Genomic DNA, 20,743 nt, shown 5'->3' with positions numbered 1-20,743 from the left:
TCCTAAGCAGGCTCCAGGTTCCGAGCCGGCAGCCCAGAGCCTGATGCGGGGCCCGAACTCACTGACCGTGAGATCATGATCTGAGCTGAAGTCGGATGCCCAACCAACTGAGCCACCCAGGCGCCCCATATTCTTTCCTCTTTAAATAGAGGAGAATATTATTTATTTTCCAAACTAGGTCACTTTTGAGACTAAAAGAGAGTCCTATTAATAATTACAATTAATAAAAATTATTGAAATTAATAATTATTATTACAATAATAATAATAATCAACAACATAGACACAAGCCAAGCCTGTACCAGACACATCAAAAGGTAAAATTTCTTTAACTTTAGCTTTCATATCCTTTACATCTTAAGGCCTGATTTTATGGTAAGTTGCCTCTTAGTAGCCAGTCCAACAATGGAAGTGACTTCTCCAAGTGGATATCAGCTTTCTCCCCTTCCCTGTTGATCAGTGATGCACACAGGTCAGAGCATGCTTCAAGGCTATGCTTACCAAGCTATTTCCTGTTAGTCTAACAAAAAGAGGAGTCTGAACTTCCGGGTTGTAAAGCCTGACAAGTCGATTTCACTTTCTTCAATTCGTTTACATGTAACTCCTCTTCCTGATCATTAACAAGATTTCTCAGTTGTACCTTTAGAGACCAAAGAAGCCTCAAAGTAACTGAGATTTTTCTCAATTAAATCTATATACTCAGTTCCCAGAACAGTAATAAACACAAAAGAGGTTTTCAAAATGTTTACTGATTATGATAAATATGGATATCTACACAACTACAATATTTTGGAATATGCAGATGAGGGCATGTACATGTAGGTGGTTTTTACACAGACTCTCTCCTATCTCATTCACCTGTAGCATATATCTTTCTATATTTCCTTTTTAAAATCCTCCAGTATTGAATAGAAGCCTCATGAATGGAGGCTCTGGTACAATCTACACAAAGCTCAGTATGTAGTGAGAACACAATGAAGCATACTAAAAAACTGATTTCAATTAACATGGTGTCCCAAAGTCTACAGTTTTCCACAAAGCCCATAATTATATCCACAATTAATTTTTAACTTTCATATTCATTAAATAACTTTAGAAAGGAATTCTGTGGATCCCTAATCCTTTCAGATTCTCTTCAGAAGAAGTGTTATGTAGCCTTTTAACTTAGATAATTCTCATTCAAGTCTTTGCACTTTCAGACTCCTGTGCGGACACATACAAATGACTCTGAGACACTTCTTACTGATTTGGCCCTGCCTTCCTGAGAGGGCAAGAACAAGGTGATCGAATTGTCTTCATAAACTCTGGCGTGAAAATATAAATTTGCCATACAATTTCCCAACATATTATTGTAAGTAAATGTTGCTTAAAATTCTCCCATGAGAAGATAACCTATATTTAAATAAATTTGAGAAACACTATACTTTCCATTTCATCTCTCAATGCTTATTAGCATCTCAAAGACTGTAGCCTGTGGCTATGTCTCCTACCATGAACAAGGAGACCTAAAGACAAAGACATGCCCAGGTACATTTATAACGAAAGATCCCCTCCTAGCTAACCCCTAAGGGGGAAAGTTGGGCCATAGACTATAGACTGAGGAGCAAGTTACTAACTACCCTGAAGACTCCTTACATTGAAAACTCCTTTCTGGTGAGGTATGGGTAATCCCATAAAGATATTTGCCAGCTCTTCTGGGGACTGGCATCCTCAAGTAGACACTTTAATATCAATTCCCCATTCTTTGAAAGTAGAGCTAGAACCAGAAGCCCTGTGTGGACTTTCCCACTTCTCTAAAAGGCAATCAGAAACAATTCAGCAAAATGGCTATGGTAATATTAATTTATGTAAACATTATGGGGAAATATGGAGAAGTTTGTTTTCACTATAATACTGAAAGAGAAACTTTGTACCAACCAGTAGTGATAGTGATGAAGCAAACATAGGTTGGTAAAAGACATATTAAGTGGGTCAGAACTTCTAGCTCTGTCCATTCATTGACATGTACCTTAGCCAGGAAACCCAGCAGCCAAGAAGTGAGCATTCATATGTCAAAATAGAAATAAGTCATCAGAAAGATAGATAAGAAGTTCACAAAGGACGTTTCTAGGCTTAACCACAATGTGTCATTTGGTACTGAATCTATTTAGAACCAAGAGAAATCAACATCCTCTCTTTCCCAGAATCCACCTTGAGGAGGGACTTGCCAAAATGTAAACAATAGGCTACGTTTTCCATGCTTGGCACTTGGCGGCCACTTGCATTTGAATTGGCCTTCCAAATGTGGCGCCTCTGTTCATTTAAAAGAGAAAGGTCTAGAGCAGGACTTCTGAACCTCAGCACTTCTGTGGGCTCTATCATGGGTTCTATATAAGAGCAGTGGCAGTTCTATCTTAACCTCTGTCCCATGGGAATCCCAGTTAATGTCCAGGTGACATTCCACACATTTGTAGAATCCTGTCTGGCTTCTCTCCTTGGAAGGTATTTGGAGAAGCTATAGTGAGCTGAACTATAGTGAGAATGCACACGTCTGCAGGATCATCCAATCATCACACTCCTTCCCTCCTCATATTCTTAAGGAGAATTTGCAAGTTTCCTAGTGCTCTTTCTTGGCCTGTAAAATGTAATGAACTCTCAGACATTTCAATATTGCAAAAAAAGAATTCAAAAGAAATGGAAAACCTCTTGTGTTTCCCCAATTGATGGACTAACTCTGCTAAATGATACTTTATCAGGTTAATTTTGAGAGACAACCCCTTTATTGATACAAAAAATCTTCTGTCTCCACTGATTCACTTAATTATTGACTAAATTCAAGATGCTTGGGAATGAGAAGTAGATTTACAAATACTGGAGTCTTTTTCATACAATTAAAAGCACACTTAATGGTACCACGAAAAGTCTTCTCTGTGAGCCAAGTGACCGCATAATGTGCATTAGGTGAAATTCCAGAGGTTTAACGATTGATTTTCCCTGCAAATTGTGCAAAGTGAGTGCAACACTAAAAGCAAGGAGTGCTGTCAAGTAAGGACTATAATTAACAAAACAAGCTTATGAAAAAATAAAAAAGATGAAAATGAATCCAGTTCACCTTGAGAGAAGCCCCTGAGTAACAGGTTAAGTAATATATTCAGTAACTTAGTACAGTTGCTAAGGAAACAATTGTTTGCAAAAGAGGATTAATGGTAAGAAGGAACCAGACTCAAATACCAGACTGAATCTCATGTTTTCATTATGCAGGAAAGATCACAAATCGATAAGGGCCTGTCAGTTGAATCTGCAACATCCAAGCAATGCTACACCTAATTGTATAATACATGTAACAGATGTGGATTCCCACTGGAAAACAAAAATATACCAGATACAGGTAGAGAAATGTACGCGCTTAAATGGACATTAAATGACATGTTAAGATGACCTGGAAAATAATGCCATATACCCAATATATATAAAATGTAGATAAGACTAAAGTAAACATAAGTTTGTCTAATGAAATTCTAACACCTTGCAGAAAGAGTTTTTATTTTTCTAATTTTATCTTCTTATAGTTTGGAATACTTAAAAGTCTCATTTAGGAATGTCATTAAAGGGTGAAACTTAGAAGAAAAGCTAATGCTTTAACTTCCAATTCTTTCAAACAACAAGCAACAAAAATTCTGACTTGTAGAATCACCCTGGTCCATAGGACACCTTCATCTTTGGCAAAGACGGTGGAGGTTTCTATGAAATGCAATGTGCAAGGAACGCCTTTTTACCTTAAAGGATAGATCAATGTGTATCATCAGCCCATTTCTGGAGGGGGAGTTTATGAAATGGGCTTTACCATCTCTCTGGGGTTGTTTGCTGGTCAATATCCTCAGCCTGGTAACCCAGCTGGAGGTAAGAAGGACAAGGAGCCCTGACCTTGACCTCTGACAGAGGTTTGAATAGTCTTTTACAGAAAGATCAAGTAAGCATCTTAAAAGACTCTAAAATAAGACCAGGAGTGGTAACCTTATTTAATTAACTCATTCCTCTGAACCAAGAAAAAGCATCAGAAAATGCAGCTCTTCCATCCAGGCCTTTGGAGGACCTCTTACCCCATGGGAATTATCTTGTTCCCTAACCCTACATTCCCAGAGGCCCCATTCCTTTCCCACTGTGACACTTTGATCCTTTCTTCCCTTGGAAAACTCACCTTTCCTCAGACTCCCTCCCCTTCGCCCCTAGGAAAATTCTACTTCTCTCCCATGAAAAGTCTATGGATATCTTCATCTCTTTCTGCACTACCGCCAAGTCTGCTACCTCAGACTTCAGCAAACTTGGAATAGACGTTTTTCTTTGCTCAGGCTTTTGCTGGTTCTGAGGGGAACCATCGGCTGTGCACCCATGAGTAGAAGGAGCCAGTAGAAGCTGTTTAGCAATAATGGCTGAGCCATGTCCCTCTAGAACCATCTAAGAAAGGGGAGTATAATCATATAGAAGAAAGCACATTCTTCGCATTCATGGGGTCTTCCTCCTACTCTTTGAGAAATAAGACCTTGGTGTTCAGAGACACTTGCTTCTTTCCTGCCTTGCAAAGCACTCACCTTTCACATGAAAGAATAATGGCTCTGCCTGAGCCGTCATCATAGATTGTGCAGTTATTGAATGCATTCTGTCTCAGATCCCATTCGCTTCCCTGGTGGTGAGGAGGGCGTAGTGGTTAATTTTTCTATATACAGAGAGTCCTCTTTCTGGGGTCTAAGATCATGTTTTTGGAAATACAAAAATACCTCCACAGAGCTGCTTGGCCTACAGTCATTTTTATTAACTAGGTTTTGTCTGACCATCATAGCTAACTGTTACACAATTTTATGACAATTGGACATTAAAAAAAAAACCTATCAGGACTATAGATGACAAAAAAAAATAGACAAAATACTTATCATACCATTATTGCCAATAACTTAATTACTAAAGTAACTGTAGTCGAAACCATTACACCCCCAAATATTTATTCATTCCTTCAACACATATTTAATGGACACCAGCCACATGTTAAGGGTGGGGTATCGGGAAAGAAAAGCCACCAGACAGAGACACAGCAGCCCGCCCTTGGTCGATGGAGCCTTTCCTCTGGTCTCCCACCACTGCCCCACCTCTTTCTCCTTCCTCATCTGTTTTATTGCTCCCCAATGTGGGAAACGCAGCACAGGAGCTCTATCTGTCTGGAGCAGATAAGTACTGAGTTGGCTTCTTCACACAGACAAAGCTGCAGCCTGGGATCCTGAGTAGCACATGCCTCTCCTCCCTCCCTGTGTCCTCCCCGGCACTCGCCACCCACCACTCCACACTGTTCTAAGTGGCGCTGGGCTTCAGCTTTCTAGACAAGCATCGAACTTAGACGTAACCAGCCTGGGGTGATTTCCTCTTCGAATGCAGGTGGTGCAGAACACTCTCCACAGGTCTTCTCCATGACAGTGTGGCCACAACGCACCAAGCGCCCATTATCTTCACCGGTAGAATGGCAGCCAGTTCCCATGGTGAACACACGGCCAGCTTGACTGGATGGGAAACAAGGCGCTTTCCACTGAGGGCTTTCGTTTTTGTTTGTGCGTTTGTTTGTGTGTCTGTTTTTCACTTGAGTATAGTTGACATAGGTTACATTAGTTTCAGGGGTACGACCGTTGTAATTCAACTTCTCTGTGTTATCCCATGTTCACCACAATTGTAGCTACCATCTGTCCCCATGCAACGCTATTACACCAGTGATTATACTCCCTAGGCTGTACCTTTTATTCCCATGACTTACGTATTCCATAACTGGAAGCCTGTATCGCCCACTCCCCTTCACCCATTTTGCCCATCCCCTCCCCCTCCTTCCTCTAGCACCCATCAGTTTGTTCTCTGCATTTATAGGTCTGATTCTGCTTTTTGGTTATTCATTTGTTTTGTTTCTTAAATTCTCAATTTAAATTATTAAATGCTTAATTTCTTAAATCCCCAAATTTCGTATAGGTGAAATTGTACGATATTTGCCTTTCTCTGTCCGACTTATTTCACTTAGCATAATACACTCTAGGTACATCCATGTTGTTCAATAATAAAATGGACCAGGAACCTATTCCACCTTGGAACAGGGAGGGTGGGGCACCCAAAGATAACAGAATGATTCTCTCTGTCATGACAGCAATGACTTCTGTTGCTCTGAGTATAGAAACGGTGCCCTTGTGCTGCCCTCTGGCTAAGCTGCCAGTAACACAGGAGCAGAGCAGCAAGGGTGAGGTTTCCATGTGAAAGAATCTACCTCAACAAAGGAAAAAAAGCTTTTAAAAATCTTATAGAATTCTCAGCTCTCCAGGGAGTTAGACATTGCTCCCGAGTGCTCACAGGTCCACACAAAGCACCTGTATAAGGCATATATTTGACTCAGTACAATCTTCCACGAAACATATTCCCCCTGGCAGGGGAAATGACAGATAAGCAAACTAGTATACATTTTCCACAAGAAAATTGTGGCCACACTTCCACTTTTTCCCTTCTCTCCAACTAAATCCTTAAGTCTTTTCCACCTTTCCTATATTTTCTCCATCCCTTTCCTCTCTCTACGTGTTTGATATCTGTTCACTAAGCTATGAAGACTCTGCATCCTTACCCCCCAGAATAACTTGGGCCTCAGAAGACAAGGCAAGTGGTTTTGGGAGCTGACAGAACTTCTGATGCCTTCATAATCCTGTGAGAAATGGGTGTTATCTGACATCTGTCTGAGGGTGTCCGCAGACATATTTCTAGGTTTGGTATTGTCTGCTTTGTCTCTGGGGCAAGCAATAGAGAAGAGCGATATTGATGAACAAATTAGGGAAAGATAGAAGTAAACCGGAGGAACAGAAATGCTTCCATCACAGATACCCCGATGTGGTAAGGTAAGAAGGAGAGAGAAGGAGAAAGACAATCCCCTTCTTCCCTAAAGGTACCTCATCTCCAAACCTCCGTCCACACAAATATTGAGAAAGCTACTGTGATGAGCACAAACTTTAGGCAAAAAAATTAATGTGAAGAACTGGGGCGTTATTTTTTCAACTCAGTTTATACTTTGAATCCTCATTCTCCTGAGTTGAAAACCAAATTTTTTATCAGTTCTGCGCCCTTCCTATTCTGAGGTAACATGACAATTCTGGAGCATTGGCAGAGTGCCAGGCTTGGAGCTATGGCCTGGGAGAACAGACATCTGAGTCAGAGGAGTCTGTTCCTATCGGCCCACCAGCCAGGTGTCATCCCTGCCTCTCGACTGCAGGTGCCCTTAGTCCAGCTCAGCCTCAGCTGTCTCCAACTGCTCATCCTGCAGTTTGGGCCATGGAGACTATGCTACCTACAGCATGATCTAACCTCTGTGCCGCCGCAGGCAACCGGAATTGCTCTTTGGCGCCATATCACCCTGGGGAAGTGAAGGTCTCCCTGGCCAACTAAACCTCCTCTGCCTAAATCCACTTGAAGACATTAATTCCTTCTATGGAGTTCTGCTATCCTCCCAACTCTGTCTGAGAATCACGGCCCAGCCTATCTCTGCTCTGGGTCCCCTAAACGTATCTGGTCTTTTATTACCCTTCTGAGCCTTGGCCTCTTAGAAGCACAGGAAATAGCCCCTCACCTTAGGGGAAATAGCCCCTTTCACCTTAGAAGCACAAGAAATAGCCCCAGCACCTTATCAAGGGCCCAGTGCTCTTCTCACTTGCCTTCTGACACTCTGTCCTATGGATCAGAGGACATTTATCCAGTCAGATCATCAGGGGAGACAGGTTTGTTTTCTTTATTAGGATCTCCCAAACTTAACGTTCATGCCTTTTCTCCTCTGAAGGCTATGTTTGGTTTTTGAAATTCAAAACCCAAAGGAAAATTCTGGGTTTGTTTCTCTCTCTTTCTGCTGTCTTAGCCCTTCTCTAAGGAGGTAATAAACTGGAAATAGCATCAGGAGTGCTGAGGAAAAGGAAATACTAGAAGAACACACACCCATACCCACATATATATATAGATACATATATATGTGGGTGTGTGTGTATGTTATATATGTATTTTTATGCGTCATATAATATATATTTAGTTATGGTTATAATGTTTGCCTGACACACTAGTTTTCTGATATGACACCAGCATATTCTCAATAAACCTAAATTGCCAGACAGGGCCCCTGAGTGGTTCCCTTGTCTATTGTCTCTCTGTCATGGTGGCAGGCTAGGAAAATAGCAGTAGTAGGTAGCAGAGAATAGATTTTATTTGTATTTCTTAAAGTTTATTTATTTATTTTGAGAGAGAATGAGTGAGAGAGAGAGGGGAGTCAGGGGAGGAGTAGAGAGAGAAAGCGAGAGAGAGAATCCCAAGCAGGTTCTGCACTGGCAGCACAGAGCCTGATGTGGGGCTTGATCTCACAACTATGAGATCATGACCTGAGTCAAAATCAAGAGTCAGATGCTTAACTGACTGACCCACCCAAGTGCCTCAAAGAAGACATTTTCAAAAACCAAACCACTTCACATGTGTTCATTTCTTCAAATAAAAAATGTTTGGGAGTTCCCTGGGAGACCCTTGAGAGAGAGCTGGTTACAGCTCCCTGCACCAGGGGAGAAGCATGGGCTCAGTGTATAATTAAACACTAGGTGCATCTAAAAGCTCCAGAAAGGGGTCTTGAGAAGTCTGGATAATATTTGAATCAAGGTTTCCAAACGCCTCTTCACAAATAACCTACTGCTCTTCTGGATTTGTATGTTTATCTAATCATGGTAAATAATTTTTACAAATCCCACCTGACTGGCCATTGTATTTAAAGCCAGTGCCCCAAGGTTTTGCCGTCCTGCTTTTCTTTGCATCTGCATATTCTAACAATTACACATATTCTGTTAACATCAGACATTTCTCTCTAACATTTCAAAAGCTCCTAATGTGTGGCCATCTGGCACATGGACTCCAATAGACGGCTCTGCTGTATGTTCTCATTCTATCAATGTATCTTTCTATGTATCAACTATCTATCATCTACCAATCTCTCAACTGTCTATCTACCTACCTAACTGCCTAACTATCTTTGTAAGATTCATGCCTCTCTTCCTGTAAGATTCATTGGACCGTCATACTTGTTAATGTATGACAGTCACGCTGCCTCCCCTGAGAGCCCGTAGGTTCTGTTGGGACATGGACTGTGTCTGTGGTGGGCACCACTGCTCCCTGGGGTCTAGCCGAGGAGGTAGCATATGCAAGGGATGAGTAAATATTTGTTCAATGAGTACATGGTCCTCTCTGAGAGCAGATACCTGTTACCGTTGGTTATCAATTACCTGGGATTCTGACTCTGCGAGTCAGTCACCTCTCACAGTCACAAAGCGCGTGCCTCCCCCCACGGGATCCCATCACAATCGCTCCGATATTTGCAATGTGGCATTGCACATCCCTATCTCTACAGACCCACCTCGATGCTTCTTCTTTCACTCAGGAAATGCACATGAATTTGAGTGCCGGTACCGTGTGAAATAGTTCACATTTGCTCGTTTTCTTTAAATTGTTCAGCAAAGTGTGTACTTGATCATTACTAATGGTGTATTTGCATTCACCTCGCAGCTCATCTTGACCCATCGGCCTGCTGAGACCTAAAAATTGAGGGCAGCTGCTCTAGACCTGTGCTTTCAAACCACTATGCATACAAATCACCCGGGGTTTTTGTTAAAATGCAGATTCTAACTCAGTAAACCTAGAGTGGGGCCTGAAAGTCAGCATTTCTAACACACATACCCCAAGAACCTGCCCCTCCCCTGGCCCATGGACCACACTTTGAGCTGGAAGGATATGATTCCTGCTCATCCAACCGACTGAAATAAAGCTTAAAAAGTGTACAGCCTAACAAAATATTTACATCTGTCTTAAAGATTTTTTTCTTTTCCACACTTTTGTATTGTTTACTTTTTTTCTCTCCTCATTTCATACACATCTAGCCATGGAAAGTAAGTTTGGCACAAATGTTTTTAACAATAAAAATAATTTCTAACTAAGTAATTTTTATTGCTTCCAACAATGCTGCAATGAAATGGACATGTCTCCCTGTGCAAACCAGCAAGATTTGCTCTGGGCTTACACCCTGCGGTAGAATCCCTCCTTCATGACAGAGCTACATCGCCAACTTCATGCAGCATGGCCAACCTGCTCTACTGAGCCGTTTACCAAGCTGCAAACCTGACGGCGACATATGTAGGATTCTCTTTGCTCATGAAGTTCCCGCGTGGGAAACTTAAACATAAAATTCATAAGAACCATTTTTATCTTTGGGGAGAGAGGGGATGGGATCACAGCAAGGTAGCCAAGAGTCTTAACCTTCTCTGTAATTTATGATTTGAAGAAAAAAGAAGAGAAGGTAAAATGTCAATATTTTAAAATACTGGGTGATGGCTAAGTATCAGTGTCTTATATTATTCTCTGCACTTTTCTGTCAGTTTCAAATAGTCCAGAATTTTTGACAGCTTCATTGAAGTGTAATTTATATAGCAAAAACAAAAACAAAAACAAAACCCCTGCACATATTTCATGCACTATTTCATGAGTTTGGGCATATGCAAACATTCAGGATACCATCGCCACAATAAAGACAACGGACATATCTATCGCCTCCAAAAGTTTCCTTGTGTCCCTTTGTTTTTGTTTTGTTTTTTTAATAGAACTCTAGAATGTATTCATCTTGCATAATTAAAACTTTATTGGACAACAGCTGTCCATTTCTCCCACCCTCCAGCTCCGGCAACCACTATTTCATTCTCTGCCTGTATGAGTTTGACTATGTTAGATCCCTCATATAAGTAGAATCATGAGGTATTTGTCCTTCTATGACTGGCTTATTTTACTCAGCATAATGTCCTCCGGGTTCATCTATGTTGCCACAAATGGCAGGATTTCTTTCTTTTTTGAGCCTGAATAGCAGTCTATTGAATACATATACTACATTTTCTTTATCCATTCGTCTGTCAGTGGACACTTGAATTGTTTCCATGTCTTGACTATTGTGAATAATGCTGCGATGAATGTAGGACTGCAGATATTTCTTCTAGAGTCTGATTTCCCTTGGATTTATGCCCAGAAGGGGGATCGCTGGATCATACGGTAGTTCTAATTTTAACTTCTCAAGGAATCTGCACACTGTTTTCCACAGCTGCTGTACCATTTTTCTGGGATATGACACCAAAACCATAGGTAACAAAAGCAAAAATAGACAAGTGGGACGATATTAAACTAAAAGGCTTCTGCACAGAAAAAAATCAACAAAATGAAAAGTCAACCTATTGAATGGGAATAAATATTTGCAAAACCATATGTGTAATAAAGAATTGATTTCCAGGGGTGCCTGGGTGGCTCAGTCGGTTAAGCGTCCGACTTCGGCTCAGGTCATGATCTCGCAGTCCGTGAGTTCGAGCCCCGCCTCGGGCTCTGTGCTGACAGCTCGGAGCCCGGAGCCTGTTTCAGATTCTGTGTCTCCCTCTCTCTCTGACCCTCCCCCCGTTCACGGTCTGTCTCTCTCTGTCTCAAAAATAAATAAACGTAAAAAAAAAATGTTTAAAAAAAAAAGAATTGATTTCCAAAATATATGAAGAACACCAACAACTCAATAATAAAAAAATAATAACTGGATCAAATACTCTATAATATCTTTAAAAGCCTAAAACCATTACCATACTGTAAGTGACATCTTCTTGTTCTTTTGTTTTTGATCAAATTCCCGTGGTGAAATGAGAAACAAAGGGAAGGAAGAGGCCACAGAAAAACATGAAATATGAAAATTTTACAAGCAAAATAAATTCTATTATCCTTTGGATTTTTACATTTACATTCAATATTGGGGGGGGGGATTATCTCACATATTTTAGATTTTCTGTTCCCTAAAAACTTACAAGTTCTCTACTCTAGAATGAAAGAAAAAAAAATCAAGAGAGTGGATCCTTTCACAAAGTGCCTTAATCTGGGAATTTTTCTAGAAGGAAATAAAATCGAACCCAAAAGAGGAAGGTGTCTCCTGGCAAACACCATATTTCGAACACTTCCTTGGTGCGAAGCTCTAATTATGTTATCACTGACTTGCCCTTGGTACTAAGGGGAAAACTGATTTAATTCTGAGACTCTGAAGTTTACTAGCAAGTGACTCACCTTTCTTAATTCCTTCTGCATATTTCTCCCTTTTTACTTCCTATTCCTAAACTTAGAAAACTGTTTTCTTTTACCTATTTTAAATTCACTAGAGAACAAACTGTGTTTTAGAATAAATTGTTCTAGAGAATGGAACATCTAGAAGTCACATTATATATTCTCGCACTGAACTAAAAAACCCACAAATGAAAGGAAACTGAAATAGCTCCTATTTAGAAGCAATGAGTCACTTTTCCAGCTTTCACTGCTTCACCCGGTATAGGAACACCCTTTCTTCTATGATATCTGCCTTCCAGTAATCTACGAGCACAGTGTAGTTAGCAGAGTTGTAGCTGGGGAACACACAAAGAATTTTCCTGCTAAATCCACAATATGTCACTTCATCTTCTCCACATTTCTCTTCAACTTAAAATTGTTCATCCTGATTTCTAAGCATTAGAAATCCAATTACGTCTACGTTTAAACTTTGGGACATCGTTCCCTTGATGTTTTAGAATTTGAAATGGTCTAAAGAGTCAAAAAGGTCATCAGTGAGCACAATCAGAATCCATTAAACCGTAAAGACATATTCTAATGCAAAAGTAATTTTAAAAATCACATCTGAGGATCAAATTAAATGTTTATTTTCCATTTAATTCCAAACTTTCAATGATATAACCCTCTTGGGCCAATTTCACACTCTTGGCTATACAGTAAGTTAAGCCTTCTGGACGCACTAGTTTTCTTTGCTTTTCATGTAGCTTATTATTCATCGCCATCCTGCTCTTCCTTTCTACTCATTTATCCATATGGAAAATGTGTTGACATAAAAAAAATTGTATTATGGAAGAAAAATCTTTGCACGATTCCTTCTTCTCGTGCAGCTATGAGAGGTACATGTTCTATTGTTACACTCCATTTCTCATATATTCACTCTTTGTCTAGGAAACCCCCAGATTATATTTCTTCATTCTGAAGTATCAGAGCCTCTGTTTCCATTAAAAATTCACAAATGCGGGTGCTCCTGGGTGGCTCAGTTGGTTAAGCGACCGGCTCTTCACTTGGGCTCAGGTCATGATCTCACAGTTTGTGGGTTCAAGTCCCACAGAGGGCTCTGCAACAGAAATATGGAGCCTGCTTGGGATTCTCTCTCTGCCCTCCCCCTCTGTCTCTGCCCCTTCCCCACTTGTGTGTGCACACTTTCTTTCTCTCTCTCTTTCAAAACAAATAAACTTTTTAAAAAATTTCACAAATACAGACTGAGTTATAACACTAGTAGAGTAGATTCGAGAAAATTAATAAATTAGATCATGGAGTCATAAGCTGTCCTAAAAAGAGCCTGAAACTTGTTACTCCCTTTTCTTTTTGATTTGTTTTGGCAGCTTTTCATTCCCTCTCCTCTGTACAGAAGTCTCCCCATCGCCACCAGCATTCCAGTTGGACCTCAGGAACCTAAAGGTATGAGAAATACTTCTTCCTTTCCCAGTATGAGAAATACCTCTCGGCACTCAGTGTCAGCCATTGTCTTCCACTGCACTTCGTACCCTGTTTGTCGCTAAATAAAATCTGTGATGTTGCCCTCATATTCTTGACATCTGAATACTATATAGAAAACATGCCCTGCGTCAGGCATTCAGAAAAGAAAACATCACGAAAGCTGCAGCCCTCCAAGTATGTTTGGGTGACTCTTTAATTCACAGCTTTCGAGCTTTCAGATGGAGAGAATGCAGTGCAGCAATGAGAGCATGGGTGGGGGACCAAGAAGGATCTGGATTCAAACCCAGTCTGCACCTAATTTCTTGACCTTGAGAAAGTCATTTACCTTCTTGGGTCCTCTCTATTAACTGACGATGATTGAATGAGAGGGGATAGCAAAAGTACCCAGCATGTACTAGACACATGAGCCACATTCTATTGCCTTCATGCCTCCATAATGTACTTTATAAGAACATGTAAATACTGTTTCCTTTTTTCTCATTACCCACAACTCTCATTCCTTCAGTTGCCCTATTCCCTGAAGGCTTTCTATTCACTGTGAAGGCACAGTTTTAAATCCTCTGACATACCTTTTAGCTTGGGTTCTAAATTTACGTTCTGGTAAAAATATGTGTCCAAAGTAAATGAAATACAAAATAACTGAGACAGAGAAGTAGACATGTATGTGTCTCATTTGTGCTCTTGGGATTTAAATTTATGGAAGTGACTGAGTAATAACACCGAGGCCAATGGTACTGAAAGAAGAATTCATTATTTCTATTTCCCTAGAGAAGGAGGCACATCATGTTATGCAGGGCCACATGGAAAGCACCAGGGTTTGGGCAGGAGGCAGAAGAGGGGAAAGCCTGGGCTGTAGCCTTTTTTCGTGTTTCCACACGAAAGACCAGGCAAGGCTGGGAAACAATTTAAGATTGTCTATTTTGAATAATTCTGGAGGTTTTAAGCTATAGGAGCAGTCTCTAGCTGCCTGGTACCCAACCCTGGGATGATTTAGGGCAGGAGAAATATTGGCTTGATGTGTAAGTTAATAGAATTTGTTGGGTGAATACATTTCCCAGATTGGTTGATTTGCATTTGAAAGGTACACTGCCTGCCAAGCTGTCTCTAAGAATTGGCTAGCCCTGGGAGGGGGAGTCTCTCAGCAGCCAGAAAGATTTTTTAAGATGGCAAAACATCATAAGATAATAAAAATTTTAAAATATGATTAATACAATAGGGAAAAGAAAAAGGATATCAGTTATATGACATTAAAGGGAAACATTTCAAAAATGCAAAAAAATTAACTCCACTTTTAATAGAGAAATATATTTCAGCCATGAGGCTTTTTTTTAAGCATAGTGAAAATACTAAATACATATATTTTTAAATTCTAGTGGTTTTTTTTAAGGCTATTTATTTTCGAGAGAGTGAGTGTGCATGTGTGAGTGGGGGAGGGGCAGAGAGAGGGAGAGAGAGAATCCCAAACAGGTTCCATACTGTCAGCACAGAGCCTGACATGGGGCTCGATCCCATGAATCATGAGATCATGACCTGAGCCAAAATCAAGAGTCCAATGCTTAACCAACTGAGCCATGCAGACCCCCCAAAAATGCTAACTATTTTTAAAGAACTTTTTATCAGTGGCTCCAAGCAACTGTATTTATACCAATTCCTTGTCTGTGAATATTTGATATAAATATGAGGATGAAAGGAATACTGTTCACTTTTTTTAGTCACATTTGCTTCAATGGGGATAATGGGAGCTATTCAGTCTCCTAAGTCAGAACTGAGTCAGGCTAAGAAGTATACACCTTTCCTTTCCTTCCCACACCTACCTCCACATCTCAAACGTAAGGACAGGCCCCCAATCAGCATTCTCTGCTTCACCTGTGTAACAATCTTTTTTTTTTTTTTTGAAGACTGAACTTCTGTTAGAAACTCTGCCATGCCCTAGAGCTTTGAACATCAGTAAAACCAGGGCATCTTCCTAGGAGTCAAAGTCACTGAAAAGGCTAATATGTTACAATAGAATAAGAAGATTAGGAAAGTTTCTTTAAGAAAGTAGATTAACAAAAGTCGATTAGCAGTAAGTAGATAAGTAAAAGTATACCCAAGTCTGTGCTGTCCAACAGAATAGCCACTGGCTAGCACATGTCACTAATGTGCACTTGAAATATGGCTGGTCCCAACTGAAGTATTCTGTTAAGTATAAAGTACACACTGGCTTCATAGACTTGGATGAGAAAAAAATGAATGAAAGTATCTCGTCAATATTATACTGATTACATGTTGACATTATAACATTTTTGATATTTGACTTAAAAATTATTAAAATTAAACTTACATTTTTCTTTTTTTGTCAATGTGCCTATTAAATTTTTATTGCATATACGGGTTGCATTTATGAGTTTAATTACATATTACATTTCTATTGAATAGTGATGATTTAACTCCTACAAGCGCCCCTTTAGACACCAAGCATCGAAAAACAAAACAAAATTAAAAAAAAAAAAAAAAAAACACCTGAGGGCTCCAGGTTATGACCAAAGTCTTCAATGCCAACCTGCTCCTTATCTCACCCTTCCATATTCACAATGACTGACCTAAGGAAAGCTTCTGTTACCTCCAATATGAATGAAACAGCAGATCCCAAATGAACTCTCTTTTTCTGTTTAAGCAATTCATGCTCTCCGTCGTTTCTCGAGTTGTTTATCTTAAACAACAAACTTAAAACCACATCCCCTATATAAGAACACTTGAGGGGCGCCTGGGTGGCTCAGTCGGTTGAGCGTCCGACTTCGGCCCAGGTCATGATCTCGCTGTCCGTGGGTTCGAGCCCCGCATCGGGCTCTGTGCTGACTCGGAGCCCGGAGCCTGTTTTGGATTCTGTGTCTCCCTCTCTCTCTCTGACCCTCCCCTGTTGTTCATGCTCTGTCTCTCTCTGTCTCAAAAATAAATAAACATTAAAAAAAAAAAAAAAAAGAACACTTGATTCATAGGGCACCTGGGTGGTTCCGTCAGTTAAGCATCCGACTCTTGATTTCAGCTCAGGTCATGAGCTCACAACTCCTGAGTTCAAGCCCTACATCTGGCTCTGTGCTGACCGTGTAGAGCCTGCTTGGGGTTCTCTCACTCCCTCTCTCTCTGCCCCGCCCCTGTTCGTGCTCTCTCTCTCTCTCTCTCTCTCTCAAAATAAATAAATAAACTTTAAAAGAAAAAAGAAAGAAAATCAGTGAAATACATCATTTAAAAACAAGAACATTTGATTTGTCACACAATAATGCCCAAATTTTTGTCTAAACACTAACTCTAACATAAATGCCCAGTGTCCTATAACCATTCAAATCCAACCAGTTCAGATTACTTATCATCCTCCAGAAACTTCTCTCTGCTGCTATGCTTTTACTCTCTATTTTCTTTGCTTGGAAAGCCCTCTCCACAAAATGTACCTATGACTGTCCTACTCAGACTACAACATGTCGCTCTGATTCTCTTCTCTCTTCCGTAATTTCCAGCTCAGAATTAATCTTTCTCACTTTAAGTTCCTTGAGGCCTTTGTTGGCCTCGCTTTTCTGGCACGCACAACATGATATTTTGTGGTACAGCTGATGGTGTACGTTTTCTGTCCCTTCTCCAAACTGTAAGTATCTTGAAGGCAGGATACATTTATACAGCCCTCAGGACAAAATCTTACACCCAGTAAATGTTTGAAAGTAGAAGTAATTTGAAGTTTTCAAGGCTATCAGAAGAGAGAGGGTCATTCTGTGACACCCACAGTTTGACCCAGAGCTCAGAACAACCCGAAATGATTTCCAGGCAACCAGGAGTCTTAGCCAATCCACCTGCAGATGATGTATGGTAACACAGCATTAAGGAACTCATACAGCAGTCATTTTTCATCTTGGCTTTTCAGTGAAAAGCATTCACAGGCTGATCATGAGTGACACAGAAGGTAATACAGAGATCATGACTGGCAGGGCAATCCCAACATCTCTCAACACCTGCTTGTTTATTCGGCTGGACTGTATCACACTTGAAGAAGTGACCCATTTGATATGTACAACAAAGCAAATTGGAGCAATCAATCAATTAAGCAACAACATGTTAGAAAACTAACTCAGAAGAAATATTCTAGAAAAGCTGACTATAAAGAAGGCATTTTGAGGTCATGAATCACAACTAGTTTTAATCATAGAGCAAGGATGCATTGAGTGTTTTTGCGTGTCGTGTCTTCAAGCAGACTATCCACTCCAAGAGGCATGAAACCATGCCTAACATGTCTCTTTGCTTAAGTACCCATCACACGGATGGGTACACAGTAGGGTGTACAAGACTTTTTGAACAGGGAAAATATATTTCCATCCAGCTGGTGGCCATCTGAAATTACTTGAGATGTCACACTTAGGTGTACAGAATAAATGAATTTAAATCAATTTTAGTTGATTTAAATAAACATTTGCCTTAATAGAGTGTGGATTATGAACCATCATAACCTCAGAAATCTTTTTAAGGCAAAGATATTCTTTTATTTGTTGAGATAGGATGAGATGTCAAAGGCCAGCTATGGAAAAGTAGAAAAAAAATGTAAAAAGACAGGTTGATTTTTAAAAAGAGGGTCAACTGGTTCAAGTTGCAGTCTCCATAGAGCTGATACAGGTTGGTTTATATTTCTGAGAGTCCAGTCTTATGATGGAGGCATTGCCTCCTGAGTCTGATGGGGATGATAGACAGTTGAAAAAAATAGTCTTGATTCTAGGGCTCTCATGTGTATCTGTCTTTCATGATAGAAGCCAGTGGCTTAATACAGAGGTCAGTGAGGGGAAAGTAACAAAAAGGGTTCACCCAGGTATATGGCCTTCACCAAGTATTATTGGATTTGAGGCAGGCTTCTGTCTCGGCAGAAATTTCAAAACAAACCGGGAATGACATAGAACCCTTTCTTATAACCTCAATGAAAAGAGTAAGGGTTAGAGGAGTATCTGCCTCCGTAGGCTGAAAGATAGAGGAAGGATGTGATGAAAGGCTCTCAAAAGAGTATATATTTTAGTGGGAACTCACAAAAGATGGAATAATTCTACATATAAGGATCAGAGAAAGCTTCATAGAAGGAGCACAGCAGGGATCTAGTACAGCAAAGCTGTCTTATTCTTAGCTCTAGTCACTTGTCTGAGTAGAGCTTGGCACTCATTAGTCAAGGACAAATCCAGGATTTGAGTAAAGTCTTCAGAGCCAGGGTAGGCCAGTACTCATGATGGGATTCCTTCTTGACAGAGTAAGAAATCTGCCCTCACAAATACGTGAGAAAAAGCACATGTCCTTCAATTCAAGCTTTGCATGGAAATTGCATTTTCTCTTAAAGAAGTAGAAAAAGAGGTTGAAGTTCTTCCTAGTCAAGCAGGCAACACGTGTAATGTCTGTCTACCAGGACTGGCTATTGTGATAAGGGCCTTGAAGGGATTGTTATGCCCTGTAGAACAAAAATACTCTTTACCAAACAAAAGGCATAGAGATTGGAAAAGAAGAAATACAACTGTCTCTATTTGCAGATGACATGATTGGCTATGTAGAAAATACCAATGAATCTACCAAAAAAAAAAAAAAAAAAAAAAACCTCCTAAAATAAAATTTGTCAAGGTTACAGAATGCAAGATCAATCATAATTCTATATACAGGCAACAAATAGGTAGAGAGCAAAACTTAAAACACAATGTCATTTACAATCACTCCCCAAAAATGAATTAGGTAAGTGAAGCCTAAAAAGAGGAAATGTAAAAAAGTATATACAAGATCCACATGCTAAAAATTACAATATACTGATTCAATAAATCAAAGCTCTAAATAAATGGACATGTTGTGTACATGGATTGGAAGATTCAACATAGTAAAGATGAAAACTTTGCCTAAATTGATATGTAGGTTTAATGCAAGTTCTATGAAATCCCAAGATCTTTACACATATAGAAAATCTCAAAGTTTATATGGAAAGGCAAATAAGAAAATAACAAACAATTCTGAAAAAGCTACAGTAGCCAAGACAGTATGGAGGAATGTAGATCGATGGAAATAGACCCACAGAAATATGCCCAACCGAATTTGGACCAAGTGCAAGAAAATTCAGTGAAGGAAGGATACGCTTTTCAGCAAATGGATGTTAGAGGATAAAATGATAAGTTACAGGCTGAGAGAAAATACTTGCAATCCACATATCTGGCAAAAATGTATCTGGAATATATAAAGAACTCTCAAAACTCAACAATTAAAAAAAAAAAAACTCTTCATCTAGCAAATGGCCAAAGACATGAACAGAGATGAATGGCAAATGAGCATATAAAAAGATGGTAATCATCATTAGCCATTAGGGAAATGCAAAAATTAAAACCACAATGAGAAATAACTATACTCCTATTAGAAAGGCTCCAGTGAAAAATGGTGTAGGAGGTTGTGACAGGAGCAAATCAAGACACAAGATGGCAGAAGAGGAATTTCCAGCACTGACCTCTTCCCAGAACATCAGTCTGAACAACTATTTACTTCTGAAAATATGATTAAGAAGCTGAGGATTCCAGGTGAGAGATTACAGGACCTGGGTAGAGCACAGAAGTTAGAAAAGATGCAATCAAATGGGCAGGAGAGAAATTTTCACATTACCCCAGTCATTCTTCCCCCAACACCCCACACACCCCAGCATGGACAGGGAAACCCTCCTTCTGGGGGAGAGGGGGGGAAGGAAAATGAAGCAAGTACTGTTTCCCCAGGTGGCTCCTGTGGCCCCAAGCTCAAGGCAGGCTGCTGTAGACTCTCTCTCTGGGCCCACTCCAGTGCCACCAGGCTCCAGGCAGCTTTCCAGGGCTTTCCCAGCCCACCCAACACCAGGCTGGCCCAGGCAGCCCCAACCTCCTGGCCAGCAGCCATAAACCACATGGCAGGCCCACCCCAGTTGTCCTAGGTCCTCAGCACCTGGGCCTCCCACAGACCCAGAACTCAACCTTGCCTTGTGGACCATTTGGATTTCAGGTAAAATTCCACATAACAATTGACTGTTATGCTGACTTTCTTTGCTAAATATTTCTCTCAGAGACCCTAGAGGGAGGCATTGCTATGTTTGGGATTACATTCATATATTCTGGGCTTCCCTGGTCATAAGACAGACATAACAA

General features: G+C 40.3%; 1 protein-coding gene across 5 annotated transcripts in view; it reads left to right on the top strand.

The window, feature by feature from the left end:
- The window catches only part of LOC147572031 (uncharacterized), a 602,793-nt gene that overhangs the window by 465,943 nt on the left and 116,107 nt on the right, over positions 1-20,743 (top strand). For 4 of the 5 annotated variants that reach the window (XR_015246950.1, XR_015246948.1, XR_015246949.1 and 1 more), the window contains one exon: positions 13,493-13,568. Coding sequence is in view for 2 of the 5 variants with exons in the window: in XM_086695886.1 (XP_086552012.1) it covers positions 13,493-13,568 (76 nt within the window). In the remaining 3 variants the exon portion in view is untranslated. Of the gene's footprint in view, positions 1-1,198; positions 2,005-13,492; positions 13,569-20,743 lie in introns of those variants that run through there. The other variant, XM_086695887.1, reaches the window with a different exon arrangement.

This window comes from Puma concolor, chromosome F2 (assembly GCF_028749965.1).
Source record: "Puma concolor isolate L17-30 chromosome F2, mPumCon1.1.hap2, whole genome shotgun sequence".
In the NCBI taxonomy this organism is placed as follows: Eukaryota; Metazoa; Chordata; class Mammalia; order Carnivora; family Felidae; genus Puma; species Puma concolor.
The sequence above is the reverse complement of the archived record's forward strand: the minus strand, read 5'-3'. Positions and strand labels throughout refer to the sequence as shown.